Below are 12,780 nucleotides of genomic sequence, written 5' to 3' on the forward strand. Positions count from 1 at the left end.
GTTGCTGGTGGTGAACGGGATGTTGCCTTCCTCATTGATGGCACTGACAATGTCCGAGCAGATTTTCCCTACATCCGGGATTTTATCATTAAAGTAATCGAACCACTCGACATTGGGATTGACAAGGTACGAGTTTCAGTGGTTCAACACAGCGAGAGGCCATCTCCAAGTTTCTACCTGAACACTTATCAAACCAAAGATGAGGTGATAAGAGCTGTTAATGGTTTGTCCGTGGCTGGTGGACGTAGTCTGAACACGGGAGCTGCTCTGAGATTCATGAAGGACACCATCTTTTCTGAAAGGCAGGGCAGCCGGACTGCGCAAAATGTCCCTCAGTTTCTGATCGTTCTGAGTGGAAGCAGGTCCAGGGATAACGTGAAGGAACCTGCTGGTTCACTGAAGACAGAGGGAGTCGTACCATTTGGCGTTGGTGTCAAGGATGCAGACCCAAAGCAGATTGAGGCCATTTCACACAACCCTTCGTTTGCCTTCAATGTGAAGGAATTCAGTGAGCTCAGCACCATCCCAGGACAGCTCAACACCTATGTGAGCCTTCCAAAGGAACAGCTGGAAGTCGTCCTGCAGCAAGGTAGGAACAAACTCTTTTGTATTTGGCGTGTGGATTTGCGTTCAGAAAATGGTTTCTGCTGATGTTTCTGGTGTTTTCTGAGAATGACTGAATCTTATCTGTTGTGTCTTAGTACAAAGCAATGCTGTAAAAAGAGATATTGTCTTCCTTCTGGATGGCTCTGATAACACAAGAGATGGATTCCAAGAGATAAAACTCTTTGTAAAGAGCATTGTGGAGAGCCTCTCTGTCAGTGAGAGCCAAGACAGAGTGTCTGTGGTTCAGTTTGCTGATAAAACTGAGGTCAACTTTGATCTAAATTCTCACAAGGCAAAGAATGACACTCTAAATGCCATAGATAACCTAAGACACAAGGGTGGGAGGCGCCTTAATGTCGGGGCAGCTCTCCAGTTTGTGAGGCACAGTGTCTTCACTTCCTCAACGGGCAGTAGAAGACTAGAAGGAGTGCCCCAGATTTTAATTCTTCTAACTTCTAAACCATCCACTGATAGTGTGAGAGGCCCAGCTTTTGCACTTAAAGAACATGAAATTGTGTCAGTGGGGATTGGAGTGGGAAATGCCAACCTATCAGAGTTGGAAATGATTGCCTTCAAACCTGGTTTCACATACAAGGTCACTGATTTCTCAATGTTGCGCTCAATCCAATCACAACTTGGTGCTACACTGAACATGAACAAAGACACCGAGGAAACCCTGAATGGAATCTCTGATTTAGTAGGTAAGAATTCAAAGAGTGCAATATTTCATTATTTATTCTCAAAATATTTTGCTCTTACTTGTTTTACTCTTTAATGAACAATTATGAAATGTTTGGCACAGTTCTGCTGCATGACTTTCATGATTACTCTTGCTAGAAAATCTATTCTGTTGAAACATAAACTGTTCTATATATATATTAGGCTTTCAATAATGTATCCCTCTTTTACTCTTTCCAATTGTCCACTTCAGTGTTGAAGATGAGTTGACAAATTCCTTCATACATCTTTTTGATAAAAAGATGGTTCTTTAGCAGTTCTGCTTGAAATAACTCTTTCAGAGCCATGGCTCCTTTTTCACGCTCAGTTCATTCTCTGAACTTGCTCATGCAATACATATGCATGGACATAGAAAAGACTTGAACGCGCAGTTCGTGAATTCTCTATCTATCCATGTATCACCTTGTTGACACAGGAAGCAACAAGAGGGACATAGTGTTTCTCCTTGATGGGTCGGATGAGTCCAGAAATGGACTTCCAGCTATCCGAGAGTTCATCAGAAGAACGGCCGAAGAGCTGGACATTGAAGAAGATAAAGTTCGAGTGGCTGTCGTACAGTACAGTGATGACCCCAAAATTTACTTCAACCTTAAAACTCACCGATCCAAAAAGGCTATTATCTATGCTGTAAGAAGTCTTCGCCATAAAGGTGGAAGACCTCGCAACACCGGAGCTGCTCTACAATTTGTTCAAGACCATGTTTTCACCGCTTCCTCTGGGAGTAGACGTCTGGAGGGAGTCCCTCAGATTCTGTTTTTACTTACTGGTGGCAAATCCAGTGATGATGTTTCAGGAGCTGCCTTAAGCCTGAAACAAATCGGTGTTCTGTCTTTTGCCATTGGAATGAAAAACGCTAAACAGGAAGAACTTCAGAAAATTGCCTTCTCCTCCAGATTTGTCTTCAACCTTCCTGTCTTTGGTGAACTTTTGTCCATTCAACCAGAGATAGCTGCTTTTGTCAAGGCGGAAATACAAACTGAGCCTCCCACTGTTGTAGGTAAGAAGTGTCACTGATTAGCAGGTCAAACTTTCTCCTCCCTTATATTTAAGTCCATCTGATCCTTCATAGTTTGAATTGCAATGAAACTGCATCATCTTCTCAAGAATATCAGTTGATCAGTTTCATGTTTCTCAAACTGACTCCGCTGGCTAGAGGCAACTTCATGGTTATGCTGTCTCTTGTTTGGCTCTTGTCCTTTTTTGTCTTGTGCCCTGGAGAATCTTTCCTTGACTGATCCACATCAGCAATTAGCCTTTCTTTCTATTCTTTAGCTCTTCCTTGAGCCAATGATAATCACATCATTGACCGAATTGGAGTTGAAGATTATTGAATTCTTTTTTTTTTTCAGCTTTCTCCATCTTTCATTTGTGAAAGTGGAATGTGCTGCTTTTCTTGTAGTTGTTTCCAAGTGTCTCATTATTTCTTCATTTACCAGGTTTCTTAATTGCTCTGGCAGCTATCTTGTTTAGTGCATTAATTAGTGTGAATTCCGATTACCAGCTTTTTTCAGCTTTCCCTACCATCTAATGTGTAACGATTACACCAATATATATTATATGGTATATGTCTAATTCTAAAACAACATTTTCCTGTTCTTTTTTAGTTGAATTAGAGTCCCCTCAAAGAGACATAGTGTTTCTGTTGGATGGGTCAGATGTTACACGGAGTGACTTCCCAGCAATGAAAAATTTTGTCAAAAGAGTGGTAGATGCCCTCAATGTTGGTGAGAACAAAGACCATGTGTCTGTGGTGCAGTATAGCAGAGATCCACAGACAGATTTCAGTTTGAACACCTACACGGAAAAACAAGATGTTGTTGCTGCTGTCCAGCAATTGAACCATAAAGGGGGAAGCCTACTCAACACAGGGGCAGCTCTCGACTATGTGAGGAACAATGCTTTTGCTGAATCCTCTGGGAGTCGGTATCAAGAAGGTGTTCCTCAGATACTGATTCTGTTGAGTGGGGGAAGATCTCAAGATGATGTTGCAAGTGCTGCTGCAGCTCTAAAACGGGACAAAGTTGTTCCGTTCTGTGTTGGCACAAGAAATGCAGACATACTCGAGCAACAAATGATTGCACATAACCCTTCCTATGCTTTCTCTGTGATGCGATTTGACAATGTTGGGAGCATCTATCCACAGCTTGTGTCACTTGTGAAAAGGGTGCCTCGACAGCAGCCAAGACTGAAAGCACAGAATGGTCTAGGTAAGACTATCTATCTATCTATCTATCTATCTATCTATCTATCTATCTATCTATCTATCTATCTATCTGTCTATCTGTCTATCTATCTATCTATCTATCCTAATCTGTTTCTTATATATCACTTCATGTCTCACTAAAATTGAGTATGATCTGTGTGTCAGTTTCTGCAGTTCAAGCTGAATCCATTCAGCGTGATATTGTATTTTTACTGGATTCTTCGGATGAAATGCAAAATGACTTCAGAGCAATGCTTGGCTTTGTTGAGAGAATGGTGGAGAAACTCAATGTGGATGAGGACAAAGATCGTGTTTCAGTGGTGCAGTACAGCAGAGAACCCAACGTTGAATTTTCACTGAACACATTTCAAACGAAGCAGAGCCTTGCTGGCAATGTGGGAGTTCTGAGGCATAAAGGAGGCAGACCCCGTAATACTGGTGCAGCGCTCCAGTTTGTCAAGGATAATGTTTATACAGCCTCTTCTGGAAGTAGGCGCCAACAGGGTGTCCCACAGATTTTGGTTCTCTTTACTGGCGGACGATCCAGTGATGATATCAGAAATGCTATTGAAGGCTTGAAACAAATGGGTGTGATGGTATTTGTGGTGGGAGCAAAGAATGCAGATACCCTTGAGATTCAGTCTATGCCACAGGAAGCCAGTCATGCCTTCTTTGCTGCAGATTCCAGTGATCTGCCAGACATTGAAGAACAAATACTTTCTGCCATCAAAACGAGTGAAACCCTTGTTGTCACAAAAGCATCGTATGGTAAGACTGTAATGACTTCATGTTGTATGCCATATACACAACTTAATGTATTGTCATAATCTCCTTGTAGCCAGACAGTCTGTACAAATGTGAGTTGCAAGTGAAAATGGAAGCTCCATTGTAAAGGAAATATTTGGGCTTAATTCAAGCAAAAGAGAATACTTTTGAGTTTTTTGAGAGTGAACATTTTAATTATAGTTGATTTTGATTTAATGATGATTAAATGTTACCCTCCGTTTTTTTTAACCATTTTTTCTGTTCGCCGTTGTTGAAACTTTTTTTTTTTTTTTTTACTAACAATGAGAACCAAGCCAAGCAAATGATGCTTTGCATTTTGGTCTTTATTATTAGACTAGACTTTCCACCATGTTGTTTTGATAGTTACATCCAGTCCAGCTCCTCTGCGCTGTGTTGACAACAAAATGGCCCACTAAAATAGCAGAACATGTGCACAATAAGCTACTATCATTTGTGGCAATAAAACCCTTTTCATCATACAAATTGTGTAAATGCCTGTGTTGTTACAGATCCCACCAGGAAGGATGTTGTTTTTTTGCTCGATGGTTCTGATGATTCTCAGCGAAGATTCCCAGATATTAAAGATTTTGTGCAGGGAGTGGTGGTGGACCTGAATGTTAGTGCCAACAGAGATCGTGTGGCAGTGGTCCAGTACAGCAACACGGCAGAGACAAGTTTTAACTTGAGACGTTACTCAACAGAAGATGATGTTCTTGATGCAGTAAGAGGCCTACGTCACAAAGGAGGTTATCCTCACAACATTGGAGCGGCTCTCCAGTATGTGAGGGACTATATATTTACTTCTGACTCAGGAAGTAGACTCCATGAAGGAGTTCCACAGATACTTATACTGTTGAGTGGTGGAAGATCTGAAGATGACATAAGAACCCCAGTCAGAATGCTGAAAGAGATGGGCGTAATTTCGATTGCCATTGGAACAACTGATGCCGACACCCTGGAGCTGCAGACAATATCTCATGAGCCCAATTATGCATTCTCAATTAATGATTACGAGGAGCTTCCAACTGCTAAGCAGGATGTGTTTTCATTGTTAAGAGAGACTTCCCACCATGTAGAGCAAACTGCTCCATCTGAGAGCTTTGGTAAGATGTAATGTTTTTACGTTTCAGCTCAAAAAATGCTGATGATTTGTAGTTAGGGGTATGGCTCAATTATGGGGACTGACATAAGTTACCAGCAGAAAATCATATTGCCTTTGTTTCTACATCTTTTGTCTTTGTTGCAGATTCTAAGAAACAAGATGTTGTATTTCTCATTGATGGATCATATGACTCAAGAAATGGTTTTGAAGAGATACGAGGCTTTATTGGAAAAATTGTTGAAAGCTTAAATCTAGATGAGAACAGAGACAGAGTGGCTGTTGTCCAATATAACCGTGACGCCACAGCCAATTTTTATTTGAATTCCTATTCATCCAAGAATGATGTGCTCAATTCCATCGGAACAATGAGGCATAAGTTTGGGAGACCCCTCAATATTGGCAAAGCACTTGATTTTGTCAGAGACAGTGTCTTTGCTGCTTCAGTGGGAGGCAGACGTGCAGAATCAGTCCCTCAATATCTGTATTTATTCAGTGGCGGGAGATCTGGAGATGATGTCAGAGGACCAGCACAGTCACTCAAAGAAAATGGGATTAAGACTTTCAGTATTGGAACAAAGAATGCAGATACCTTGGAAATGCAAACCATCTCCTTCACACCAGCTCATTATTTTCATGTCACAAACTTTAACAATCTGCAAAGCATACATCCTTCTGTCGAGGCTACACTGAGGGGTGTTAAAGAAACAACTGAATTTCCAACTGTAATTGGTAAGAAGTAGAAACACAATTTGCATTTCAAAATTGTTGAGATGTCCTCTACATCAACATAAAAGTTGTATGATTTCCATGGTTATATTGATTTGTAAAGTGTTTGTTTTTATCCATTTCAGACTCTTCCACAATTTCAGATTTAAAACTCCAGAGTGCCGATATTGTTTTTCTTCTTGATGGATCTAATGATATGAGAGCAAGTGAAAGACAAATTTTGGATTTTGTTAGAGAGATTGTAAAGCAAATAGAAATTGGGCCAAGCAAAGTACAAGTTGCTTTGACTCAGTACAGCACAGAGCCCACCACTGATTTTCTCCTGAACACATATTCACAGAAGGATGATGTCTTGAGTCATTTGAGCAATGTGAATCTGAAAGGAGGGACTAGTTTGAACACCGGTGTAGCCCTTGATTATGTGAAAAACAGTGTGTTCAGTGCTTCATCTGGAAGCAGAGCCCAACAGGGAGTCCCACAGATACTGATTCTGTTAAGTGGGAGAAAGTCAGGAGATGATGTCTCAGGTGCAGTAGACAGACTGAGAAATGCTGGAATCATCCTTTACAGCATTGGACTCAACAATGCAGATAGGTTGGAGATAGAGCAATTAGCACACAGTCCACAAGCCAAGTATTTTATCAAGGAGATTTCTGACTTTCCTCTTGTGAGAGAACAGTTACTATCAACCATAACATCCCACAAAGACACTGTCACCCCTGGTGTAGGTGAGTGAAAAAAAATAATTAACTATTAATATATTTATTCAAATCTTGAAAACTGCATTTATTTAAATTTTTTACCAGTGATCAGATTTCTATGGAATTGTAAACTAACACAGTTTATATGACTGTGGACTTTTCTAGGTTCACTCTCCAGTGTGAGTAGAGATATTGTCTTTCTCATTGATGGTTCTGATGATGTCAGGAGTAGTTTCTCTGCTGTAAGAGAATTTGTTGAAAGAATGGTTGACAGCTTTGACCTGAACCAAGGAAAAGATAAAGTTGCTGTTGTACAGTATAGCAACAATGCCGAACTCAGTTTCAATCTGAATACTTACAACACAAGAGATGATGTTCTTAAGCATGTTGCAAGCCTACAACCAAAAGGTGGAAGGCCGCAGAATATTGGAGCAGCACTGCAGTTTGTGAAGGATAAAGTCTTGGTTTCAAATGCTGGAGGTCGACGTCATGAAGGTGCCAAGCAGATACTTGTCATGTTGGCTGGTGGAAGATCTAGAGATTCTCCCAGAGGCCCAGCACGTATGCTTAAGGCTGCAGGGGTTGTCACATTTGCAATTGGATCAAGAATGGCAAATTCAGCTGAGATGCAAGTCATTTCATCTGACCCAAATTATGCTTACTCAGTCCCCGACTTTGTAAATCTCTCTCGTATTCAACAAAGTTTGATGAGTCAACTTACACAAATGGGAGTTGAGGAAGAAACTAAAGAAGGTAAGAATTTAGATTATTTAAAGAATTATTAAAATTAGCTGTGTTTAGTTATAATGACTGTGATTACTTTAATAAGAATTACATCTATTTTTGTTAACAGAGCAAAGTGATGAAAAAGGAAGGGACATAGTTTTTCTTTTGGATGGATCGGATAATACAAGAAATGGATTTTCAGCCATTCAGGATTTCCTGTACAAAGTGATAGAAAGACTTGACATTGGACCGAACAAAGACAGAACTGCTGTGATTCAGTTCAGCAATGAAGCACTTGCCAATTTCTTTTTGAGTTCATTCATGAGGAAGGAAGATGTCCTAACAGCTGTCAGAAGACTCTCCCACAAAGGTGGCAGACCTGTCAAAATGGGTGCAGCTCTAAAATATGTAAAAGAAAAGGTTTTCACAGCTGCCTCAGGAAGCAGAAACACTGCCAATGTGCCACAAATTCTTGTTGTTTTAAATAGTGGAGCATCAAGTGACAGTGTGGACTTGCCTGTTGCTTCTCTAAAAGAAAGTGGTGTTAGAATATTAACCATTGGCACAAAAAATTCTGACCACAAGGAAATGGAGAAGATGTCACATGCTCCAAGTTACACTTTATCAGTTGCTGAAATGGCTGAGCTTCCAAGTATACAAGAGCAAGTTGTTGCTGCAATTACAGAAGATAAACTGAAAAGTGAAATTTCAGAAACAGAAGTGATTGGTAAGAATAATTGTATACATACTGTATGTTTCGTGATTCAGTATTTCAAACTTTCTAAAACATGATTAAGACCACTTTCATCTCCAACATTGTCTGAATACATGGTTCCTGAGTCAAACTCACTCTCGGATATACTTTTGTCCTTTACTCTTATATGTAGAATAAGGGTAGGTAATGAAAGGGACAGAATCACCACATTATGATTCAGACAAATATTGTAAGAGTATTTTCCAAACATTAATCATTTCTTTTCAATGTCCTTTGCCAAACCTTATTCAACACAGGGCCATTTGTAAAATTTAAAAAGCAAGTGTTACATGAGTGAATTTTCAGAACTATTTAGGTCAAAGGTGCAGATGCACCCAACCGCAGCAGAGGAGCAAAGAGTGCATCCACTTTCTTTTCTAGTATTAAAACTCAAGACTTAATGTTTTGTATTGCCAAGTATTGATACCACTGACAGAAAAGGAGTGTGGAATACACTTTCCCTTGACTCATAAAATGTTTGTGTTAGTCATAGGAAATATTTCAAGAGGAACATTAAAGTATTTCATTTATTTGATTTATTCTGTGTTGCAAAAATTTAAAAAGCTGTCAGTGAATTTTTTTCTACATATTTCAGTGTACCTTCCTATTTTATCCAATCTCTAAATTAGCTTGTCTCAACTAATTTTTGAGCGTTTAATTTGATCAAGATTTAGGAGAAAAACATGTCTTTTACTAGTTTAATCCTTAAGCTGGCAATCATTGCATCAATCTTGACAAAAAGTTTAATCTATCAGAATGAGAGTAACAGGCGCCAGTTGTGCAGCTAGTATTAAACTGCCAGTATGGTAAAGTACAGACCAGAAAAGTGAAAGCTACTTTTATTGAATACCATATGCACAACCATTATAAACAGATACTAGGAAGGAAGTGACTGGTCTCATGTCCATGTAGGATGTAAAAAAACGTGTATTTAAATTAGTTGGGGTAAACCAGTATGAGCTTGACAAAACAGGTTGAGACTGGCATTAAGTCTCTAAATTTACCATGTAACAAATGTGACTTAAACCTAAATATGTCTCAAATTTGATGTTCCCTAGCCGAGAGAAAGCCACCAGGAAAGGATGTTGTGTTCTTGTTGGACGGATCTGATGGTACTAGACGTGGATTCCAAGCTATGCGAGACTTTGTCCAAAAGGCAGTAGAGAAACTCAGTGTGGATGACAACAAAGACCGTGTCTCAGTGGTTCAGTACAGCAGAGATCCAGCTGTCCAGTTCTATCTGAACACGTACACAACAAAAGGCGATATCCTGGACACTGTCAGAGGTTTGAGGCACAAAGGAGGAAGCCCCCTCAAGACTGGAGAAGCTCTCCAGTACTTGAGGGATAATGTCTTCACGGCTTCTGCCGGAAGCAGGCGCCTGGAGGGAGTTCCACAAGTCCTAATATTGTTAAGTGGTGGAAGGTCTTATGACAGTGTCGATGCCCCAGCCACTGCTCTGAAACAGATGGGTGTCTTGATGTTTGCAGTTGGAACCAGGGGCTCTGATTTGGGAGAACTGCAGAAGATATCCCACGATTCCCGCAATGCCATAACTGTGCCTGAATTCACTGACCTAGCCGGTGTCCAAGAGCAACTTCAGTCCTCTGTGGAGGCTGTGGTTGTTGATGTCACCCCGGACACGCCAACCGAAACTGGTATGTTAACAAGCGCGCCCCCTTGCTGGCTTGAAAGGCTGCCCGACTTATTTCACCTGCGCCGATGGAAAGAAATTTAGTGTGATGCTTGATTAGCTCTATGTTTGCATTTAAGGAGAGGTTGTGGTCTGCTTTACTACTGTTTAAAATTGAAGCAGGCCGCCTTAGGTGCTTTGAAAACAATATTCAACAACTTGATGAGTAGTCCAACAGCGTACTTTTCGCAAAGGTTTTAAACTGTTTGTCCTGCTGTCTTTTCTCAGTTGACACCGGCAAAAAGGATGTTGTCTTCCTTCTGGATGGTTCTGATGGCACACGGAATGGCTTCCCTGCCATGCGTGATTTTGTGGAGAGAGTTGTTGGGAAACTTAATGTGGGACCAAACGACGACCGTGTCTCTGTGGTGCAGTACAGCAGAGATCCAGAAGTTAATTTCTATCTGAACACATACACCACAAAAGAGGATATTGTGGATTCAGTCAGAGGACTGAACCACAGAGGGGGCATTCCCCTCAATACCGGGGCAGCCCTCCGATACGTTAGGGACAACGTCTTTACAAACTCCTCCGGGAGTAGGCGCCTGCAAGGTGTCCCACAAATGTTGATCCTGCTAAATGGTGGAAAGTCTTCTGACAATGTAGATACCCCAGCCTCTGCTCTCAGACAGCAAGGCATCTTTGTGATTGGCATTGGAACAAGGAACTCTGACAGAAGTGAGCTGCAGAAGATATCACATGAGCCTAGATATGCTCTTTCGGTGCCTGAGTTCACTGACCTCCCTGGTGTCCAGGAACAGCTCTCCACTGTACTGAGTACAGTGCGAGTGAGGGGCACGCCCATGACACCAACAGTAACTGGTAAGAAAGTGACTGACTTTTACACACCGATGTCACTGTAGTACGCACATTGAACTGTATTCAGGTTTATTTTACTAAGTCCAAGTAAGGCAGTGCCGCCCTCAGCATACAGGTGTGCTAGCATGAATAGAGTCATGTGTAAATGTTGAGGTTAGCTTTCATTATCTAACTTTTATACAGGACAGGTTGGTCACATGAACCTAAATATGTCTCAAATTTGATGTTCCCTAGCCGAGAGAAAGCCACCAGGAAAGGATGTTGTGTTCTTGTTGGACGGATCTGATGGTACTAGACGTGGATTCCAAGCTATGCGAGACTTTGTCCAAAAGGCAGTAGAGAAACTCAGTGTGGATGACAACAAAGACCGTGTCTCAGTGGTTCAGTACAGCAGAGATCCAGCTGTCCAGTTCTATCTGAACACGTACACAACAAAAGGCGATATCCTGGACACTGTCAGAGGTTTGAGGCACAAAGGCGGAAGCCCCCTCAAGACTGGAGAAGCTCTCCAGTACTTGAGGGATAATGTCTTCACGGCTTCTGCCGGAAGCAGGCGCCTGGAGGGAGTTCCACAAGTCCTAATATTGTTAAGTGGTGGAAGGTCTTATGACAGTGTCGATGCCCCAGCCACTGCTCTGAAACAGATGGGTGTCTTGATGTTTGCAGTTGGAACCAGGGGCTCTGATTTGGGAGAACTGCAGAAGATATCCCACGATTCCCGCAATGCCATAACTGTGCCTGAATTCACTGACCTAGCCGGTGTCCAAGAGCAACTTCAGTCCTCTGTGGAGGCTGTGGTTGTTGATGTCACCCCGGAAACGCCAACCGAAACTGGTATGTTAACAAGCGCGCCCCCTTGCTGGCTTGAAAGGCTGCCCGACTTATTTCACCTGCGCCGATGGAAAGAAATTTAGTGTGATGCTTGATTAGCTCTATGTTTGCATTTAAGGAGAGGTTGTGGTCTGCTTTACTACTGTTTAAAATTGAAGCAGGCCGCCTTAGGTGCTTTGAAAACAATATTCAACAACTTGATGAGTAGTCCAACAGCGTACTTTTCGCAAAGGTTTTAAACTGTTTGTCCTGCTGTCTTTTCTCAGTTGACACCGGCAAAAAGGATGTTGTCTTCCTTCTGGATGGTTCTGATGGCACACGGAATGGCTTCCCTGCCATGCGTGATTTTGTGGAGAGAGTTGTTGGGAAACTTAATGTGGGACCAAACGACGACCGTGTCTCTGTGGTGCAGTACAGCAGAGATCCAGAAGTTAATTTCTATCTGAACACATACACCACAAAAGAGGATATTGTGGATTCAGTCAGAGGACTGAACCACAGAGGGGGCATTCCCCTCAATACCGGGGCAGCCCTCCGATACGTTAGGGACAACGTCTTTACAAACTCCTCCGGGAGTAGGCGCCTGCAAGGTGTCCCACAAATGTTGATCCTGCTAAATGGTGGAAAGTCTTCTGACAATGTAGATACCCCAGCCTCTGCTCTCAGACAGCAAGGCATCTTTGTGATTGGCATTGGAACAAGGAACTCTGACAGAAGTGAGCTGCAGAAGATATCACATGAGCCTAGATATGCTCTTTCGGTGCCTGAGTTCACTGACCTCCCCGGTGTCCAGGAACAGCTCTCCACTGTACTGAGTACAGTGCGAGTGAGGGGCACGCCCATGACACCAACAGTAACTGGTAAGAAAGTGACTGACTTTTACACACCGATGTCACTGTAGTACGCACATTGAACTGTATTCAGGTTTATTTTACTAAGTCCAAGTAAGGCAGTGCCGCCCTCAGCATACAGGTGTGCTAGCATGAATAGAGTCATGTGTAAATGTTGAGGTTAGCTTTCATTATCTAACTTTTATACAGGACAGGTTGGTCACATGAACCTAAATATGTCTCAAATTTGATGTTCCCTAGCCGA

At 41.8% G+C, this 12,780-nt stretch overlaps 1 protein-coding gene across 3 annotated transcripts in view; it reads left to right on the top strand.

The window, feature by feature from the left end:
- col6a3 (collagen, type VI, alpha 3) overlaps positions 1-12,780 on the top strand; it is a 60,540-nt gene that overhangs the window by 16,859 nt on the left and 30,901 nt on the right. For all 3 annotated transcript variants that reach the window (XM_030427962.1, XM_030427963.1, XM_030427964.1), the window contains one exon: positions 2-589. In XM_030427962.1, coding sequence (XP_030283822.1) covers positions 2-589 — 588 coding nt within the window. The remainder of the gene's footprint in view (position 1; positions 590-12,780) is intronic.

Source organism: Sparus aurata, chromosome 9 (genome assembly GCF_900880675.1).
Source record: "Sparus aurata chromosome 9, fSpaAur1.1, whole genome shotgun sequence".
Lineage (NCBI taxonomy): Eukaryota > Metazoa > Chordata > Actinopteri > Spariformes > Sparidae > Sparus > Sparus aurata.